Source organism: Brachyhypopomus gauderio, chromosome 20 (genome assembly GCF_052324685.1).
Source record: "Brachyhypopomus gauderio isolate BG-103 chromosome 20, BGAUD_0.2, whole genome shotgun sequence".
In the NCBI taxonomy this organism is placed as follows: Eukaryota; Metazoa; Chordata; class Actinopteri; order Gymnotiformes; family Hypopomidae; genus Brachyhypopomus; species Brachyhypopomus gauderio.
Window position 1 is genome coordinate 2,836,533 of NC_135230.1, and position 22,280 is coordinate 2,858,812.

The window sequence follows — 22,280 nt, forward strand, 5'->3', positions numbered from 1 at the left end:
TACATTGACTACATTATAACTACATAACTACACAAACTACATTGACTACATTGACTACATTATAACTACATAACTACATTATAACTACACTAACTACATTGACTACATTATAACTCCATCACTACATTATAACTACACTATAACTACATTGACTACATTATAACTACATAACTACACCAACTACATTGACTACATTGACTACATTGACTACATTATAACTACATAACTACACTAACTACATTGACTACATTGACTACATTGACTACATTATAACTCCATCACTACATTATAACTACACTATAACTACATTGACTACATTATAACTACATAACTACACCAACTACATTGACTACATTATAACTACATAACTACACTAACTACATTGACTACATTGACTACATTATAACTCCATCACTACATTATAACTACACTATAACTACATCGGCTACATTACATTGTAATTACTTGACTTTCTACTTTCTATTTTTACGTGAAAATTTGTATACAATGCAATTCTGGATCACTATACTGAATGACTGCATAAATACACTAAAACTACATAATTACACTATAACTACATAACTACACTATAACACCACTAAATTATAATTACATAACTACACTAAAACTACATAATTACACTATAACTACATAACTACACTATAACACCACTAAATTATAATTACATAACTACACTAAAACTACATAACTACACTATAACTACATAACTACACTATAACACCAATAAATTATAATTACATAACTACAGTAAAACTACATAACTTCATTATAACTACATTACTATAACTCATCATTAAATTATAACTACATCACTACAGTATAACTACACTACATATACATTATAACTCAATCACTACATTGTCACTACATAACTACACTATAACTACATTGACTACATTATAACTACATAACTACACAAACTACATTGACTACATTGACTACATTATAACTACATAACTACATTATAACTACACTAACTACATTGACTACATTATAACTACATAACTACACTAACTACATTGACTACATTATAACTCCATCACTACATTATAACTACACTATAACTACATTGACTACATTATAACTACATAACTACACCAACTACATTGACTACATTGACTACATTATAACTACATAACTACACTAACTACATTGACTACATTGACTACATTATAACTCCATCACTACATTATAACTACACTATAACTACATTGACTACATTATAACTACATAACTACACCAACTACATTGACTACATTATAACTACATAACTACACTAACTACATTGACTACATTGACTACATTATAACTCCATCACTACATTATAACTACACTATAACTACATCGGCTACATTACATTGTAATTACACAGTAATAGCCAGTGTTGATTACCATGGGTCAAAAATAATTAATGACATATTTGTAATAATCAATGATCAATGATTTGCTTTAATCCTTTTAGTGTATCAGTACAGCCCTGACAGAAAGGTCCAAGCTCTCAAGAGGATTCCCTCTGTGTTGGTTCAGTGGAGGATTGTGGGACATGTAGTCAGTAGTTATGAACTACATAATGGATGGGTGGTAGAGTGGGGGGACGCACCCATGCCCCTCCCTGCAGTAAGAGGAAGAGGGCGTAAGGCGGCCATCTTCACTTACCTCCATCACGGTCGGACTACAATCTTACGAACTCAGATGGGATTAGCAGCGTTGGCGTGTTAGCATCCAGGCTCTGCGCGGCTCTCTGGTAGAAGCCCATTGGAACCATGGACTACACCAGACAGCAGGAGTACGGCGAGGTTTCTGACAGACGTACACACAAGTGGCACTGGCTACAGCTGCCTGTCATCACGCGGCAACCGGACACAACGACTCGACACGACACCAGCAACGCTCCAAATAGACCTGAACGCCTTTGTCCGCTTGTGTGTGTATATATGAGTGTGTGTTTGGGTGTGTATGAGTGTGTGTTTGGGTGTGTGTATGCGTGTGTGTTTGTGTGTGTGTATGTGTGGCGAAACTGAGTGTGTATGCGTGTGATTGGAGACAAAAAGAGAGGATAAAATGAATGATAGCACACCAAATCCTGTTAATGTCTGTGGTGTCAGCGGGGGGCGTGGAGACATGACAGAGGCGAGAGGTCTGGTGGCCACAGCACAGCTCTGGGAGAAAGAAAAGAACTAAAGGAACCGGAGGAGAAGAGGGAAGATGAGAGGAACAGCTCCGTGTGAAGGTCGGGAGCTCCCTGCTGGAGACCACGGCTCCCTCATCAAAGATGGCCGCCTGGACCACTGCGAAGTAGAAAGTCTGCACCAGAGTGGCGGTTGCCCGCGGCGGCACGAAGAGCCTCCTGTCAGGGGTTTTCTACGGTAGGTACACTCTGTTCTCAAAGAACACCAGCGAGAACTATGTGCGCTTTAAAATTCAAATATTTTCCTTTCTTTTGCGAGTCTTTTCTCTCCGTGGGGGCGGGAGACCCTAACCGCTCAAAGGGACCACATCAATTGGTTTGACTGCTGAGGCTAAAAAAACCCAAGACTCACACACATACACACACACACACACACACACACACACACACACACACACACACACACACACACACACTCTCCCCAGATATACTCTCACATACACACACACACCAGCACACTCTCCATGTATACACTCACACACTCTTCAAAAGCTATACACTTACACATACACCCACACATTACCCTCTTACAGAAACACATACACACATGTTCATTCATTCATACATACAATCTATCTGTCCATGAACACCTGTGCCTATACCCAAGAAACACTAAAGGAACCCCAGAACATTTACCATACACTGGTGCTCAGAGTCGTCTAAGTGCAGTTATACTGACAGGGGTCATATCCCACAATGCACTGCAACTAATCCAATCACAGAACAGAAACTCAGCCCGATAAACACAAAAAGACAAACAGCAGGAGAGGTCATCTCACACACACACACACACACACTCACTCACTCACTCACACACACTTGCACACACACTCACTTACTCACACACACACACACTCACTCTCACTCACACACACTTGCACACACACTCACTTACTCACACACACACTCACTCTCACTCACACACTTACACACACACACTCATTCACTAACACACACATGCACACACACAACTGTAACCATACTACCATAAACATTCAGGGAGAAAATAAATGTTTAGCTTGCAGGGTTTTTAAGATAAAAATATAAAAAATTAGAAATTAGTCCAGCACAGCTCACAGGTTTGAGGTTTACATGTTAATAAGCATTCTCATACTAACACATATATCAATACAAATACACACACACACACACAAACACACCCATGATCACACACACACACACATATAAACACAGACACACCCATGAACACACACACACACACACACACAAACACACCCATGAACACACAACACACACACACAAACACACCCACGAACACACACACACACACCCACAAACCCTAACCCTAACCTTACTGTCTTCCATCTCGCTGTCTCATACACACACACACAGACACATGGATACTCTCTCACTCAAACACACATACATACGCAAACACATACCAACACATACACACTCTCTCTCTCTCTCTCTCTCTCTCTCTCACACACACACACACACACACCACAACAGCGGGAAGTAAACCCCTATAAGCTTTTTTGGTCTTTGGTGTTTTCTGGGATGGAAGAATTCTATTGTGTCTGGTCAGTGAGTTCATCTTCAGCTAAAGATTAAAACGATCTGTGAAAACATTTCAGATCTCTCTGAACCCTTAGTTTCTCACTCACGTGCACTCACACACAAATGCACACATCTCGTCTCATGGACAACTGATTAGATACAATAGAAATCTGGACTAAAGAGTGTGTCCCTGATTCATGCATACAGGCTTAAAACTCTCTCACACTCACTCTCTGCCTCTGTGTGTGTGTGTGTGTGTGTGTGTGTGTGTGTGTGTGTGTGTGTGTGTGTGTGTGTGTGTGTGTGTGTGTGTGTGTTGTTTTAGTGGTAAGACAGAGACAGATGCTACAGAATGCTGAGACAACCGGCTGGTGCACATTAGACCCCCTGTGGGGTGACCTTCCACACACACACACACACACACACACACACACACACACACACACACACACACACACACACACACACACACACACCTCCCTCTCCTGTCTTTTCCTTATCTTTAGCTTCCTTCCCTTTCCCTCTCAGGGTCAAAGACAGAGAGAGAGAGAGAGAGAGAGAGAGAGAGAGAGAGAGAGAGAGAGAGAGAGAGAGAGAGATGGGTTCATGTGAGATTTATGAGTATAAGTAAGGGGTCCTCTCTCCTGTGGATATCTGAAAGGTCATGTTCATTGTCTTAAGGAGCTTAAGTTCATTGTCTTAGGGAGCAAAACTACAGTCTCTTACAACTACAGTCCTTTATACACATACAAGCGCACCCTCTTACAGCCCTCTAAAAATATACTCTAAAAATTACAGCCCTTTATACCCCATAGACTGTATATACAACTGACGGTATGTCAACACTGACTCCTACTGTGAATATTTCAAGCCATCAAGATGGCCAACATGGAAGCAGCTATCTTGGGTTAGAGCCAGAGCATGCGTAGGAGAGACTGTGGGCAGTGTCTCCACCCAAACCCCGGATACGGTTGTTAGTGCTTACAAACATAACAAAAGAAAACGCTTAGATGTTAGCTAGCAATCTATGATTATCCATCATAAACATCATAAACATAAACATTCATTTCCATTCATTTCAACTACATTGAAACTTAAAAAAATTCATTACATTTTTATTCATCATAAAACTAACCTTAGTAACATAACTAATTTAACTAGTAAAATATCTGACCAGCTAAATAACTGAATAACTAACTAGCTAACATTTGCTAATATTTGCTAATATGAGGGAAGTTAATGCTAGTAACTAGCCACTTAGCTAAGGAAGCTAAGTTAGCTAAGTTTGTTACCGCAGCAAATTGAAACAGAACTTGACCCCAAGACATTACTTTACTGGATCCATGTCTCATAGAACGATCAATATTATTAACACAATGAACAGTTAAAATAAGATGTTAAGCAAAGCGTCAACTTAGCTGCCCGTGTGTTTGTGTTTGACTGTCAAAACACAGCCGATCAACACCAATAAACCAATAAAGTATCATTAGCTATCATCAGCTAGCGTATATATTATATGCAGGGTTGCCAACTCTCACGCATTGAGCGTGAGACACACGCATTTGACCGTTTTCACACGCTCTCACGCCACATTTCTGATTTCTCACGCCGAAAAAAAAATTAGTTTATTTATCTCTGATCCACATATATGATTCAATGAGTTACTAGTTCGCTCTGGCGCCAACCACCGGTGATCGATCAATCGCGATATAATACTTAATTTGTGTCCATTTTACGTTCACCACCTCCCCCCCTCTCACTCTAAGCGAACGTGGAAAAACATTAATTGTAAAGAAAAATATTATAAGTATAATTTTTTTTCTCTGCTTTTGTTTATCAGAGCATTTTCTATTCTGTGTTCTATTTTAAAATATTTTAAAAGAATGTGAGGAATAAGACAGTGATGAGTATGTGAAAGAGGTTCATTCCACTCTTCACTAAGTTGGCAGACTTCTACTGATATTAGACCAGCCTTCTACAACAAAATCTGAATATGAATCACTAAAATCTGAACAGAAAACTGCTCTCAGATCAGTGATCTCTGCCAACACCTCCAACTGGCACCACTGCCCTCTGTGTGGGCTGGAGGTCTGATACACTTCATTTGAAAGGTTGTGTAAGGACATTTTTATATGCCAGTTGCATTGTATTGAGCATCATTTTAATATGCTAATGTAAATGCACCAGTGCTCTTTGCATACACGAATGTATATGAATCAGTGGGATTCACACTAGAGTCCAAGGGTTGCTTGTCCAGTTTTTATGAGAAACGCAGGGCAGTTTGTGCGCACATCTCTGAGTGTATTCACTAAGGTAATGAATATGTAAGTGTATGTGTGTGTATGCACTAAGGTAATGAATATGTAAGTGTGTATATGCACTAAGGTAATGAATATGTATGAAGTGGGCACTTAATTTCTACAGCCCTGCTCCTCACCAGTGTCCTTCTTGCTGTTTTTTTCATACCTGTCTCTCTTTCTTTGCATCTCTCTGTTCTTCATTACCTATATTTCCCTCTCTCTTTCCTGTCCAAACTCCTCTCTTTCACTCTGTTCTTTCCTACCTCTCTCTCTCTTGTTCTATTTTCCTCTCGCCCTTAATATATTTTATATTCTACCTGTCTACCAATTGCTCCTTGTTTCTCCAACCTGTCTTTCCATCTCTTTCAGTTCTTACCTACTCCTCTCTGTCAGGCTCTTCTTCTGGCCCCCCATGTCTGCCCCCCCATGACTTTGTTAATGTTCCAGAGCTACACTCCTACCCTGTGCTTTCGACAACCCCCCCTGTCTTTCTCCTATCCACTCAGCTGCAGTGGCATCAGACAGCTCTCCATCTGTGTTGGGTCAAGATGACCTTCTGACTGTACCTCTAAGATACCTCACTTCAGTCTGCCACAGGCATGTGGGGAAGATTCCAGAAGAAAAGCCTCCCTCTGACTGACTGCTTTTAGCAGACCACTTCCTTCTCTGCCGGTCGCTGAAGTGCTGTTCTAAACTGGTTGAGATGTTCTGGAGGTACGTAGATGTTATGTTACTACCTCACATTGGATGCTGTTTTTCTAGATAGGTGTGCTACTACGTTACAACAGGACTGAGACATATTCATATTCTTATTCGTGTGTCTGAAAAATAAGACAAATTTATATTTCACCAGACATTGAGTATGCCTATTTTCTTCACTATTATATCAATTTACAGAACAGGTTTTTATGTCATTGGCTAAGACAGCAGCAAGTGTAAAAACGTTAGACTAGCATTGCTGATGATTATTTTAAAAATCTTTAAAAAAAAACCCCAGTGAAATGGTAAAGTATGAGGAAGCACCGTATGTCTATGGAGATGCATGTTGAACAACGTGAGCCTGAACAGAGACGCCACAACGCGTTTGCTCCGTGTTTTACTCACACCATGTTCAATTGACGTTTTGCAATTAATTAAACACTGTTCTGTATTTATGTAGTTCGTTAAATGAATATATATGCGTTCTACTTTACAGCCTGACAAAATATAAAACAGCACTTTGTCTTGCTTATATATGAGACAAAACTAGTTTTTATAATATGAAATCTGATACACACCTACCTTATCGGTAAGTGAATAATTGTTAAATCCCTTTACCATTAAGGTAGGTGTGTATCAGATTTCAGCATGATTGCGTAAATACGTATCTTTTTATATCATAAAACTACGTACAATAGACAGTTTCGGACGAAACCTAATTTAGGATGTTACGATTTGCCCGTTTGTTTTGATTTGAGTAATTTTTCTATTCATTAATTTCAAATGGGCGTGTGTCTAGGTAGGGACCCGCGGAGTGGAGGGGCGTGGTCGCGCTGTGAGGGGGCGGGGTCGCGCTGTACGTCGAACGCAAGCTCACGCAGGCGCAGACGTTGTTCTCGTGCGGCTGCTTTGATGAGGAGTGTTTATTGTGTTCATGCGGGATTATGAGAGTCTCTGAATCAAGTTGGAGATGATAGAACGTTTCCAGCAGACTCAGTGCCGCCGGAGAACCGCAGTTCTGGGGTATGAAACTTATCAGAGGGCTTAATGTTGGAGCACAGACGTACGTAGACGGGCGATTATAGCTCGCTAGCTTGCTAACATGGTGTGTGTGTGTGTGTGTGTGTGTGTGTGTGTGTAACCCGGTGTGTGTAACCCGGTGTGTTTATAATCCAGTGTGTGTGTGTGTGTTTATAATCCGGTGTGTGTGTAACCTGGTGTGTGTGTAACCAGATGTGTTTATAACCCGGTGTGTGTATGTGTGTGTGTGTGTGTGTGTGTGTGTGTGTGTGTGTGTGTGTGTAACCAGGTGTGTTTATATTCCGGTGTGTGTGTGTGTGTAACCCGGTGTGTGTGTGTAATTCAGTGTGTGTGTAACCCGGTGTGTTTATAATCCGGTGTGTGTGTGTAACCAGGTGTGTTTATAACCCGGTCTGTGTGTGTGTAACCAGGTGTGTTTATATTCCGGTGTGTGTAACCCGGTGTGTGTGTGTAACCAGGTGTGTGTGGCACAGTCTGTTACTGTGGCTTCGTGTGTGGAGTCTAAGTCGCTGACTTTGAGTCTTGTATTTATTCATATCATTACCTCTTGTAATGATGGATAAAGAACCTGTTTTTTTGGTTAACCAAGGCCCGTGTGGAGTTGGTTGTTCCACCTCCTCCCAGCTGAAACAAAAGCTGTGTGTGTGTGTGGGTGTGTGTGTATGTATGTATGTATGCGTGTGTGTGAGGACTTGCTAGTGTCTGCCATTTGTTAGTTATGACCATCTTAGTTTTAGTTAATGTTTGTGCTCGTAATGTGATACTACTCAGAAAATTGACCCCTTTACATGTTTGTAGGTACATGACAAAAAGTAGATTAAATCCCAAGGATAACAATAAATTTAGATTAGATCCTCTAATCCCACACCATGTTAGCGAGCAGACACACTGAAGTAGTGTAGTCATTTAGAATGAACTTTGAATGCTGGAGAATCATATTTATGTCTGTTCAGACTGGAAGAAGTAAAATGTGTCCCATCTGGAGTTATTTAGGTTTGGTTGCTCCGTTCTCTCTCTCTTCCTCTCTCTCTCTCTCAGCTCACCCCTGATTGTCTCCGCAAACCATACACTGCAATGAGCTTGAGAGTACGAAGTCTCCATGGTGACCTGGCCAGCCATTTTAACGAGGACGCCCCCCGTCCCCCTGTTCCAGGAGAGGAGGACAGCGACGTGGTCCCGTGTGTCCCGTACCCCGCCAAGGGTGACCCTGTGCGGGGCGAGAGTGTGGTGGCCACCCCCCGCCGCCCCGACGTGGACCTGGGTTATGAGCCAGAAGGCAGCGCCTCACCTCCGCTAGCACACCTACGATGGGCGGAGTCTTTGCACTCGTTGCTAGACGATGAGGACGGCACCGCCCTCTTCCGCTCTTTCCTGCAGCAGGAGGCGAGTGCCGACCCGCTCGACTTCTGGTTTGCCTGCAGCGGTTTCCGGAAGCTTCCGGCAGAGGCCGGATCGGACGGGCGACGGCTCAAGCTCGCGAAAGCCATCTACAGGAAGTACATTGCGGACAGGGGCGGGGCCGGGGGCGGGATCGTGGCCAGGAAGATAAAGCCAGCGACCAAGGCCTTCATCCGGGGATGCGTGTGTCGGGGGCAGCTGGACTCGTCGCTGTTCGAGCAGGCGCAGGTGGAGGTTCAGGCCTTGATGGAGGAGCACACCTACCCGCTCTTCCTCACCTCCGACCTCTACCTCGGCCACGCCCACAACGGCAGGACCGCCTCACAGCTTCCTTCGTTGCGTGGCAACCAGGAGACCCTGCTGCCGGGATACCTCCCCATGCTGGTGGAGGATAAGGAGTGGGCGGGGCCTGAGCCAGACTGCAGCCACACCCGTGATGTCACTCCGATGCTGCTAAAGGAGACCAAGTCTGGGGTAGCTGATTGGACAGCGCCGGATCACTGGGGCAGGTGAGTGTCTGATAATAAAGATGAAACACACACAAATCAGAACAAATGGTGGATCCCAGTGTTGCATCAGATCGAGTCTTTCTATGGTTTCTAATTATTTTGTTGGTAAATTATTTGGTGTACGAGATGTGGAGATAACTGGCCAACACGTGCACTCAGGAGGACCATAATAAAAATGCTTTTGGGCACAACACAGGTAGTCCTGTCAGTGTTAGAGCGCCCCCTTGTGAGCATCTGGCCATTTCACTACCCACTGACGTGTGTCCGTACAACATTGCCAATGCTGTATGCAAAGTTTTCTGAGAGAAAATAAAGAAAGACTTGATTTCTTAACTGCCAAAGCTCAGTACATTTAATTGGACACTCTTAATTATATTTTACTACCTGGACACAGTCATTTAGTTTATGCATTTTTATTTTGTTAATTGCAGTTGATAACTATGTCTTAATAAATGTTCATGTTTCTAAGTTAAGCACCTATTATTATTTCTTAAAATTGTATGTTGTATTTCATCAATTGAAAAATCGGCCACATCGGGTCACAGAAACACCAGTATCGCTGAGTAAAACGGCCAACCACTCCACTAATAGTACTGGCATGTGTGTAAAGCGTAAAGAGCTTTACACTCTAAGATCACGAGGAGGTTATTGGTTATTATGGGTTACTGTCTGGTCAGGTGCTCTGTGATTGTATGACATGACTGTTGGTCGTGTTCAGACTCTCTGTAATTATTTTGATGTAATTGCATTTTAATGAATTTCTGCTTTATCTGTGCTACTATCCAGGATGAATTTTGTGCTGATGCAAAGCACTCTGTCAGTCGCTCTGGCTAAGTGCGTTGGCTAAATGCCCTAAATGTAAATGAAATGCGCAACTGGTCAGAGTCAATAAGAGTGCTGCAGGAAGCCAGTCATAATGTGACAGGCGTGTGTGAGTGTATGAAGCTGTATCATGTGTGAGTGTATGAAGCTGTATCATGTGTGAGTGTATGAAGCTGTATCATCTCTCCCTGTCTGTATAGGTGTGGGATGGAGTTGGTTAACCCTTATTACGTCAACAGTGGCTTTTCTCGTGCCCCACTGACCAGCACCAATGACTCTGAGCTCCAGAGTCTGTCCAGTGACGCTGACACCATATCTTTGACTGACAGCAGTGTGTATGTACACACACACAGTCTCATCTTCCTGTTACCTAGTCATTGTAAATGTCTTCAGTTTTATATTAAACATCTGACATGAATGATCAGAACAGTAAACATGTCTCTCTTCCCCCCTCTCCCTTTCTCTCTTTCTCCCCCTCTCCCTTGGTCTCTCTCTCTCTCCCTCTCTCCCCCTCTCTCCCTTTATTTATCTCTCTCCCTCTCTCCTTCCATAGTGATGGAATTCCCCCATATCAAATTCATAAACGTCAGCGCAGACACATGCAGGAAAGTGTCAGAGCCAACGGCCATGTCCCCCTGCCTCACATACCTGTGAGTATCTGTCCCCCTACCTCACGTACCTGTGAGTATCTGTCCCCCTGCCTCACATACCTGTGAGTATCTGTCCCCCTACCTCACGTACCTGTGAGTATCTGTCCCCCTACCTCACGTACCTGTGAGTATCTGTCCCCCTACCTCACGTACCTGTGAGTATCTGTCCCCCTACCTCACGTACCTGTGAGTATCTGTCCCCCTACCTCACGTACCTGTGAGTATCTGTCCCCCTACCTCACGTACCTGTGAGTATCTGTCCCCCTACCTCACGTACCTGTGAGTATCTGTCCCCCTACCTCACGTACCTGTGAGTATCTGTCCCCCCTACCTCGCGTACATGTGAGTATCTGTCCCCCCTACCTCGCGTACATGTGAGTATCTGTCCCCCCCTACCTCGCAGACCTGTGAGTATCTGTCCCCCCCTACCTCGCGTACCTGTGAGTATCTGTCCCCCCCACCTCACGTGAGTGTTGAGCGTGTGTCCCCCTACCTCACGTGAGTGTTGAGCGTGTGTCCCCCTACCTCACGTGAGTGTTGAGCGTGTGCCCCTGTACCTCACGTGAGTGTTGAGCGTGTGCCCCTGTACCTCACGTGAGTGTTGAGCGTGTGCCCCTGTACCTCACGTGAGTGTTGAGCGTGTGCCCCTGTACCTCACGTGAGTGTTGAGCGTGTGTCCCTGTTCCTCACGTGAGTGTTGAGCGTGTGCCCCTGTACCTCACGTGAGTGTTGAGCGTGTGCCCCTGTACCTCACGTGAGTGTTGAGCGTGTGCCCCTGTACCTCACGTGAGTGTTGAGCGTGTGCCCCTGTACCTCACGTGAGTGTTGAGAGTGTGTCCCTGTACCTCACGTGAGTGTTGAGCGTGTGCCCCTGTACCTCACGTGAGTGTTGAGCGTGTGCCCCTGTACCTCACGTGAGTGTTGAGCGTGTGCCCCTGTACCTCACGTGAGTGTTGAGCGTGTGCCCCTGTACCTCACGTGAGTGTTGAGCGTGTGCCCCTGTACCTCACGTGAGTGTTGAGCGTGTGCCCCTGTACCTCACGTGAGTGTTGAGCGTGTGCCCCTGTACCTCACGTGAGTGTTGAGCGTGTGCCCCTGTACCTCACGTGAGTGTTGAGCGTGTGCCCCTGTACCTCACGTGAGTGTTGAGCGTGTGCCCCTGTACCTCACGTGAGTGTTGAGCGTGTGTCCCTGTACCTCACGTGAGTGTTGAGCGTGTGCCCCTGTACCTCATGTCTGTGTAACTGTACCCTGCTGTTCTAGAACTGATCCATTCAGTGCCAGTTTGTAGTGCTGTAGAGTCTCCTCTAAGCAATTTTATTGTGTGTGTGTGTGTGTGTGTGTGTGTGTGTGTGTGTGTGTGTGTGTGTGTGTGTGTGTGTGTGTGTATATAGCGGACCCACCGTATGCCAAAGGACATCCATGTGGAACCACAGAAATTTGCAGCCGAGCTGATTAGCCGTCTGGAGCTCGTCCAGCGAGAGAGAGAGAACCTCAGACGCCTGGAAGAACAACTCCACAGAGTCCGCATGGTGTGTGTGTGTGTGTGTGTGTGTGTGTGGGGGGGGGGGGGGGGGGGGTCTACATGGTGTGTGTGTGTGTGTATGTGTGTGTGTGTGTGTGTGTGTGTGTGTGTGTGTGTGTGTGTGTGTATGTGTGTGTGTATGTGTGTGTGTGTGTGTGTGTGTGTATGTGTATGTGTATGTGTGTGTGTGTGTGTGTGGGGAGGGTCTACATGGTGTGTGTGTGGGGGGGGGTCTACATGGTGTGTGTGTGTGGGGGGTCTACATGGTGTGCGTGCGTGTGGGGGGGTCTACATGGTGCGCGTGTGTGTGGGGGGGGTCTACATGGTGTGTGTGTGGGGGGGGGTCTACATGGTGTGTGTGTGTGTGGTGTGTGTGTGGGGGGGGGTCTACATGGTGTGTGTGTGTGTGTGGGGGGTCTACATGGTGTGTGTGTGGGGGGTCTACATGGTGCGTGTGTGTGGGGGGGGGTCTACATGGTGCGTGTGTGTGGGGGGGGTCTACATGGTGCGTGTGTGTGGGGGGGTCTACATGGTGTGCGTGTGTGTGGGGGGGGTCTACATGGTGCGCGTGTGTGTGGGGGGGTCTACATGGTGCGCGTGTGTGTGGGGGGGGGTCTACATGGTGTGTGTGTGGGGGGGTCTACATGGTGTGTGTGTGTGGGGGGGTCTACATGGTGTATGTGTCTGTGTGGGGGGTGGGTCTACATGGTGGGTATGTGTGGGGGGGTCTACATGGTGGTTGTGTGTGTGGGGGTCTACATGGTGGTTGTGTGTGTGGGGGGGTCTACATGGTGGTTGTGTGTGTGTGTGGGGGGGTCTACATGGTGGTTGTGTGTGTGGGGGGGTCTACATGGTGCGTGTGTGTGGGGGGGGGTCTACATGGTGTGCGTGTGTGTGTGGGGGGTCTACATGGTGTGTGTGGGGGGGGGGTCTACATGGTGCGCGTGTGTGTGGGGGGGGTCTACATGGTGTGTGTGTGGGGGGGGGGTCTACATGGTGTGTGTGTGTGTGTGTGTGTGGGGGGGGGGGGTCTACATGGTGTCTACATGGTGTATGTGTCTGTGTGGGGGGTGGGTCTACATGGTGGGTATGTGTGGGGGGGGTCTACATGGTGGTTGTGTGTGTGGGGGGGTCTACATGGTGGTTGTGTGTGTGGGTCTACATGGTGTGTATGTGTGTGGGGGTCTACATGGTGTGTGTTTGTGGGGCTCTGCATGGCGTGTGTATGTGGGAGGGGGTCTACATGGTGGGTGTGTGTGTTTGGGTGGTCTGCATGGCGTGTGTATGTGGGGGGGGGGTCTACATGGTGGGTGTGTGTGTTTGGGTGGTCTACATGGTGTGTGTGTTTGGGTGGTCTACATGGTGTGTGTGTTTGGGTGGTCTACATGGTGGGTGTGTGTGGGGGGGTCTACATGGTGGGGGTGTGGGGGGGTCTACATGGTGGGTGTGTGTGTGTGTGTGTGGGGGGGTCTACATGGTGTGTGTGGGGGGGGGGGGTCTACATGGTGTGTGTGTGGGGAGGGTCTACATGGTGGGTGTGTGTGGGGGGGTCTACATGGTGGGTGTGTGTGTGGGGGGTCTACATGGTGGGGGTGTGGGGGGGTCTACATGGTGGGTGTGTGTGTGTGTGTGGGGGGGTCTACATGGTGTGTGTGGGGGGGGGTCTACATGGTGTGTGTGTGGGGAGGGTCTACATGGTGGGTGTGTGTGGGGGGGTCTACATGGTGGGTGTGTGTGTGGGGGGTCTACATGGTGGGTGGGTGTGTGTGTGGGGGGTCTACATGGTGGGTGTGTGTGTGGGGGGGTCTACATGGTGGGTGGGTGTGTGTGTGTGTCTAGGAAGAGGAGTAAGTTTCATGAATTCTAATGTCAAAACTTTGTGTTTCATATTATTTTCTCCTTCAACAGGAAGAAGAGTGTGATGATGCTGATGTGTCTATGGCAACCTCATTATCCACCTCTAAGACTGGCCACACCCACGTCTGTCACCGGGATACAGCACATGCCGTTAGCCAATCCCGTGACACTCATGACGATAACCCTGAGAGTATCCTCGACGACCATGTTCAGAGGGTCATGAGGACACCAGGATACCAGTCACCCAGAAACCCCTCCCACGCGTTTACTCAGAAACACACACACCACACACACACGCAGCCACACACACTGCCTGTAGACGCAGACCAACAGACCACTTATGCCTGGAATGGAGGCTCCCATTACTATGGAAACCGAGGGCGTTGCTATAGTGATGGCTTAAGCATGATAGAAGGGACCAATCAGAGTGAGGAACAGGCATACAGGTCAGTGTCCATATTTGTTTCAGAGACCGTGTGTAATGTTACTGTTTATCATTTTAATCATTTCACAACACACGTAGAAATGGTCTAAGGATATTCAGCTGTTTGTGTGGTCAGAGTTGTGTACTGTGTGTAGTGTGTTTGTTGAGTGTTGATGAGTTTTCTTTAATTGAGTTTCTGCAGCACGTGTGAATTGTGTGTGTAAATAGTTGTGCGGGTGAGAGTGGTTGTTACTGCAGCCTCTGTCCTGTCTAATGTTATTTTGCACATTTCACATTTGCTTAATTTCACTTCATGATTTTGTTTTGTGTAAATTGTAAAATAGATGTTCCCCAATCTGTTTGATTAATGCAGTAGATTCCCGACAGGATGCTGTTCATCATGAAGAAACTCTGTTTGTATACTAGATCTAATACATCATCCGAGGACATTTTGCATACTCAAAAAATTCATTTTGGTGATATACTACATAATGGTTACTGATTTGGGGCCAATCAGTACACGAGTAGTATGTAGTAGGCTGTAGTAGTATGTATTAGGCTATAGTAGTATCAGGGTACCCGCGGGTCCTTAAAAAGTCTTAAAATGTCTTAAATTTAGTTTTCCATATTCAAGGCCTAAAAATGTCTTAAAATGTCTGGAATTTTATGAGGGGAGGCATTAAATTATTATAAGTGTGTGTTGTTCAGTTGTTCTGGCGCGATGTGAACTTTGCCGAATCTAGCGCTATTGCAGAAAAAAACCGCTCCAGGGTCCTAGTGCTAGATTCCTAGCGTTGGAGTATACAGCCTCAACAACGGCAACATTTTTCGTTCGCCAACCCCCCCCCCCCCCGTCAACGATGTGGAACACACCTGCATCCCCAGTAATAGTATTATTTTTTCTTGTGAGAGGTATTAAAAAGGTCTTAAAAGTCATTGAATTTGAGATTAAAAAATGTGCAGATACTCTGAGTATGTAGTAGGCTGTAGTAGTATGTATTAGTACTGAATTCTTACCCAACTGTGGGGTCCATACTGTGGTGTGAACTGAACCTTGAAGTTTGTGTACTGTTACACCCCTGCTCATCATATATGTTTTTTCAGTTTTACAAAGCAACATTACGAGGTTCAGTGTGGCCTGGTGGGCTGCTGTAATTGGCCCCTCTAGTATACCCCTCTAGTATACCCCTCTGGTGGGCCCCTCTGGTGGGCTGCTGTAATTGGCCCCTCTAGTATACCCCTCTAGTATACCCCTCTGGTGGGCCCCTCTGGTGGGCTGCTGTAATTGGCCCCTCTGGTGATCTAGTGACTCGTATCAGAAACACACCCATACAGATGCAGCTTCTGGGAAAGTTTGAGCTGGTGATTATTAGTACAAATGCTAAATTGTGATCTGTTTAAATCAAGTGTGTTTAGAATTACTGCACCGTGCAGGCAGACCTTGTGTCATACAGTATTTGTTACATTGTTTTAATTGTTGAAAAACACCTTTTCACTGTTTGTCACATAAATTGTTAAACCTTTTTTTTTGTTGTTAAGGACCATATTAGTGGTCGTATTGGGTTGTATTAGGGGCCGTATTAGGGTGTTAGGGGCCGTATTGGGGTTCTGTTAGGATTAGTTTTGGGTTAGGTGAATATCTGAATAGAAGCTTGGCTTTGTGTTGTCTGTTGCTTGATTTTAGAATAATATCAAGTATCTTTCTGAATTAATTAATTGTTTTGAGGCACTTTTACAATATGTTGTCTAGGACTACACAGTACAAAGCATAAGCTGAACAAAAAGACCAGCGTCAATCACAGTTCTTTGTATAACAGTCACAAGTGATTATGTGGTAGTATTCAAGAGTGTACGTGGTAGTATTCATGAGTGTACGTGGTAGTATTCATGAGTGTACGTGGTAGTATTCATGAGTGTACGTGGTGGTATTCATGAGTGTACGTGGTGGTATTCATGAGTGTACGTGGTAGTATTCATGAGTGTACGTGGTAGTATTCATGAGTGTACGTGGTAGTATTCATGAGTGTAGGCTGATGAGACATTTGGCTAATTTTTGTGTTTGTATTTATGTAGCAGTCTAGGAAACTTCTCTGGCCGTGTTTAACTGGTTCAAATCTACTCAGGGTTCGTACAGGTGCTTGAAATCCATGAAAATGCTTCAAGATATAAGCTTAATATGTGACTTATAGCTTAGCTATCTTAATAAGCCACCTAGCTTATGTAATACATTCTTCTGCTAATACCAAGCACGGCACCTTCTCTTTTAAAGTGAGTCCTTCATTTTGAGTATGTGTGTCTTTGCATAAATATATAATTTACTATAGCTTTAAGGTGATGGAATATATTGAAAATGGAGCTTTGAAAGTGTTTTAAAACTACTTGAATTTGACCTTGGAAAAGGTGTATGAACCCTTTTCCAGGTAGTAATACCGGAGTTGCTCTGTGTACTCCCACAGACTGCAGCACAGTACACTGTATACTATATACAGTACACTGTGCACTCTCACAGCACACTGTGCACTCTCACAGCACACTGTGCACTCTCACAGCACACTGTGAACTCAGTACTCGCACACGGCTTCATTCTGGGTCCTCCATTATTTAATCTGCATGTCTTCTCTGTCTTATATAAATGATCAGACTTTCTCTTCCATTAATGAGAAGGAGAGGACACTCAACTATCTCTGCAGTTTGGAAACCTGTTTTAAATGGTACTAGATAAAGTATGATGATTTGTATGAATGTGTTTGTTAATTGTGTGTGTGTGTGTGTGTGTGTGTGTGTGTGTGTGTGTGTGTAAGCAGCAGTCGGCTCAACTCGTTGTCCAGACGGAACGGGCAGGCTAAGAGTGATGAGGCGTGTGACGTTGGTGAGCGTGGTCTGGATGGGCGTGGTCTGGATGGGCGGGGCTTGGATCTTTCAGAGGAGGCGGAACAAAAACAGCAGATTCTTCAGTGGATGCTTGATGGAGAGAGAGAGAGCACACGCCACAGGAAGAGGTGTGTGTGTGTGTGTGTGTGTACACATTAACACTCATACAGTATATGTGTTATACTCAGACATGTGTATATATGCTCATGTATGCTTATGTAAATGATTCACTGTGCAACTGTCTTTCTAGCTCCTCCTGCATTCGTCCAGGGTGGGCGAGTGGGAGTGACCGATATGACCCAGGCTCCGCCTCCAACCAATCAGAGGAGGCGAGGCAGAGGCTGGAGGATGAGAGGCGTAGATCTGCTCAGCATAGCAAACAGAGGTGTGTGTGTGTGTGTGTGTGTGTGTGAGAGAGTAGAGGATGTGTGGGGGAGCTGTGATTGAGTGAGTGTGTGTGTGTGTGTGTGTGTTTGTGAGTGTGTGTGTGTGAGTGAGTAGAGGATGTGTGGGGGAGCTGTGATTGAGTGAGTGAGTGTGTGTGTGTGTGTGTGTGTGTGTGTGTGTGTGTGTATATCAGCATGGACGCGCAGGTTGAACTGTGACACATGAGCCTGGATGTGTATCGGTGCTGAACTATCACGTGTTCATGGGTGTGTATCGGTGCTGAACTATGACGTGTTCATGGGTGTGTTCATGGATGTGTATCGGTGCTGAACTATGACGTGTTCATGGGTGTGTTCATGGGTGTGTATCGGTGCTGAACTATGACGTGTTCATGGGTGTGTTCATGGATGTGTATCGGTGCTGAACTATGACGTGTTCATGGGTGTGTATCGGTGCTGAACTATGACGTGTTCATGGGCGTGTTCATGGGTGTGTATCGGTGCTGAACTATGACGTGTTCATGGGCGTGTTCATGGGTGTGTATCGGTGCTGAACTATGACGTGTTCATGGGCGTGTTCATGTGCGTGTATCGGTGCTGAACTATGACGTGTTCATGGGTGTGTATCGGTGCTGAACTATGACGTGTTCATGGGTGTGTATCGGTGCTGAACTGTGACGTGTTCATGTGCGTGTTCATGTGCGTGTATCTGTGCTGAACTATGACGTGTTCATGGGCGTGTTCATGTGCGTGTATCTGTGCTGAACTATGACGTGTTCATGGGCGTGTATCTGTGCTGAACTATGACGTGTTCATGTGCGTGTTCATGTGCGTGTATCTGTGCTGAACTGTACGTGTTCATGGGCGTGTTCATGTGCGTGTATCGGTGCTGAACTATGACGTGTTCATGGGCGTGTTCATGGGTGTGTATCAGTGCTGAACTGTGGCGTGTTTATGTGCGTGTATCGGTGCTGAACTATGACGTGTTCATGGGCGTGTTCATGTGCGTGTATCGGTGCTGAACTATGACGTGTTCATGGGTGTGTATCGGTGCTGAACTGTGGCGTGTTCATGGGCGTGTTCATGGGTGTGTATCGGTGCTGAACTGTGACGTGTTCATGTGCGTGTATCGGTGCTGAACTATGGCGTGTTCATGTGCGTGTATCGGTGCTGAACTATGACGTGTTCATGGGCGTGTTCATGGGTGTGTATCGGTGCTGAACTATGACGTGTTCATGATGGTCCGGTGTTAATTTGTCGTTGTGTTTTGTAGTGCTCGTTTACTTTAGTCTCTGCCGTGTTTTCTGTGCCTTGTATTACTTCAGCATTCATACTTATATAAACGTGTTTTCCTTTCATAATCGCTGTGGTCCTTTATATTCCTTCGTGAGTGTTTCTGTGAAGTGTGTTCTCGGTATGCCTCGTAAGTCGCGCGCGGTTCACTTAGAGGTAGGGTGACCAGACATCCTCTTTTTCCCGGACATGTCCTACTTTTGAGACCTAAAAAATCGGTGCTGAACTGTGACGTGTTCATGTGCGTGTATCGGTGCTGAACTATGGCGTGTTCATGTGCGTGTATCGGTGCTGAACTATGGCGTGTTCATGTGCGTGTAGGGTTGCAACGGTATGAGATTTTCACGGTATGATAACCGTCTCAGAAAATACCGCGGTATCACGGTTATCACGGTATCACAGTTAGTTTGTATATTATTAAAAGATACACCGACCCTTAAAGAAATTACAACAAGTTATTTTTGTTCAATTAACTATTTATTGTAGAAACCTGGAACTATTGTATACAAAATGTGTCCTTTAAAAAAATAAGCCGTACACATGTTTATATAAATACTGCAAAATTAGAGAAACCTAAATCATGGATTTCAGTACAATTATTTAAGTTTAAATTATTTAATATCTGATAAACTGAGCCTGGGTCAGTGTCTGATCAACAACTGTTGTAAACGTCCGTTGTACTGCCAAGTTGGAATATAACTTGGCAGTACAACTATACAACTATAACTATAACAGATACTGCAGGAAGAGAGGATTTATTTCTGACATCATCACAATAGAGATGTCTATTTTAAGGTTTTCACACCGAGTCTGGTTTTAACATATCAAAAACAGGTACGTTAGAATTTGAACGCATGTAAATTAATAGCGTCTTTCACATCCAGTGAAAGCAAGGACCATAAAAAGCTAGGTTTATACTTTCACTAGTGACCGTAGCAAGCGACTCCGCACAGTTCTTTTGTCTTACGTTAACAAATACGAGCCTCTTTTAATTCCAGGACGAAACATGAGAGAACGTGAAGACGTGAAGATTGGGCGTTTTGGAAATAAACAACCATTAAATAATGTGATGAAAAAGCGAATTATTTCGAGTATATGTATAAATATTTAACTTAATTAAGTTTAAGGTGCTGGGAAATATTGAAACGGACCTTTAAAGTGACGTACAAGTGTTTTAATTCCACCTTTTAAACGTGTATGAATCCTGCAAACATGACTTTGTTCATTAGTTACAAAATTCGAGAGGTGCACGACCTCGCGAATCGACAGCGCGCGAGACCCTCGCGCACGGGCGGAGCCACCGCGATTACGTCATTTTCGCCACTGATTTTAGTTTAGCTTTTTTTTTTGTTAAAAAATGTGTTAAGTCTGATGCACTTTCTGCCATTCTCACCGCTGTGTGCTGAGTAGCTGAACCGGAGCGGAGTTGCGCATGCGCGGGTCAGTTTCTCCGCTGGCTTGCTTTTTACCGGTAATAAGCAAACGCACACGGTATGATAACCGTGCATTTTAATACCGTGGTATACCGTGAAACCGGTTACCGCTGCAACCCTATGTGCGTGTATCGGTGCTGAACTATGACGTGTTCATGGGCGTGTTCATGGGTGTGTATCGGTGCTGAACTATGACGTGTTCATGGGTGTGTATCGGTGCTGAACTGTGGCGTGTTCATGGGCGTGTTCATGGGTGTGTATCGGTGCTGAACTGTGACGTGTTCATGTGCGTGTATCGGTGCTGAACTGTGGCGTGTTTATGGGCGTGTTCATGGGTGTGTATCGGTGCTGAACTGTGACGTGTTCATGGGCGTGTTCATGGGTGTGTTCATGTGCGTGTATCGGTGCTGAACTGTGACGTGTTCATGGGCGTGTTCATGTGCGTGTTCATGTGCGTGTATCGGTGCTGAACTGTGACGTGTTCATGGGCGTGTTCATGTGCGTGTATCGGTGCTGAACTGTGACGTGCTCTCCCCCCCCCCCCAGACTGAAGTCCAGCAGCAGACGGAGGGCTGTGTGTGACGTCATCACGGTGGCGTATTACTTCTGCGGGGAGCCCATTCCCTACCGCACCTCTGTGAGGGGTCGGGTCGTGACCCTCGGACAGTTCAAAGAGCTGCTGACCAAGAAAGAGGCGTACAGGTCAGCGTGAGTGGCGTATAATACGCAGGGCAGGGTTTCTGGCGTGGTTGGACGTACGGTGCTCCTGTGTGAATGGTGTGGAGTAAGATCATCTGTTATGTTCTCAGGTTCTACTTCAAGAAGGTGAGTGAAGAGTTTGACTGCGGTGTGGTGTACGAGGAGGTGCGTGAGGACCACGCCGTGCTCCCCGTCTTCCAGGAGAAGATCATCGGGAAGGTGGAGCGAATCGACTGAAGGGGGCGCTGTAGTGCACACACACCCCGTGTACACTCCATAGCTAGGGCAGCACGCACACACAGACTGTCCCTTATGTTGATACTGCTGTTCAGAGCCAGGTGTGTGTGTGTGTGTATCTGTTTTTATCATTTTTAAATAAAGGTGCTGCTATGTAAACACTGACCTATGTGGAGGGTTTTGTTTGGTTTGGTTTGCTTTGAGTGGTGGACAGTAATATATGATATCTGTTTTGAAATTAAATTGATCTAGCATTGCAAAAAGCATTGAATTGAGCTCTTTCAGTATTAAATATGACTGAGGAGCTGAGGAGCTGAATCTGTGTTCTGCATAAGCGAATCAAACTGCACATGCTGACCTCACTAGCTATCACCGTCTGTACGGAAGACAGTAACCACACTACCTC

The 22,280-nt window shown here is 45.4% G+C and overlaps 1 protein-coding gene across 4 annotated transcripts; it reads left to right on the forward strand.

Moving 5' to 3' along the window:
- The first annotated feature begins 1,655 nt into the window (after positions 1-1,655).
- LOC143484270 (axin-1-like) lies at positions 1,656-22,039 on the forward strand. 4 transcript variants are annotated; one of them, XM_076982912.1, is made up of 11 exons: positions 1,656-2,387; positions 6,618-6,744; positions 8,809-9,677; positions 10,700-10,834; positions 11,053-11,149; positions 12,544-12,681; positions 14,583-14,977; positions 17,760-17,954; positions 18,077-18,211; positions 21,485-21,640; positions 21,748-22,039. In XM_076982912.1, the coding sequence occupies exons 3-11, from the start codon at positions 8,845-8,847 to the stop codon at positions 21,872-21,874; spliced, it is 2,211 nt and encodes a 736-aa protein (XP_076839027.1). In that variant the 5' UTR covers positions 1,656-2,387; positions 6,618-6,744; positions 8,809-8,844; the 3' UTR covers positions 21,875-22,039. The 4 variants fall into 4 exon arrangements, with proteins under 4 accessions (XP_076839027.1, XP_076839026.1, XP_076839025.1 ...); XM_076982911.1 differs by lacking the exon at positions 1,656-2,387 and having other exon boundaries at positions 6,123-6,744; XM_076982910.1 differs by lacking the exons at positions 1,656-2,387; positions 6,618-6,744 and adding an exon at positions 7,596-7,752.
- The last annotated feature ends 241 nt before the right edge of the window (positions 22,040-22,280 follow it).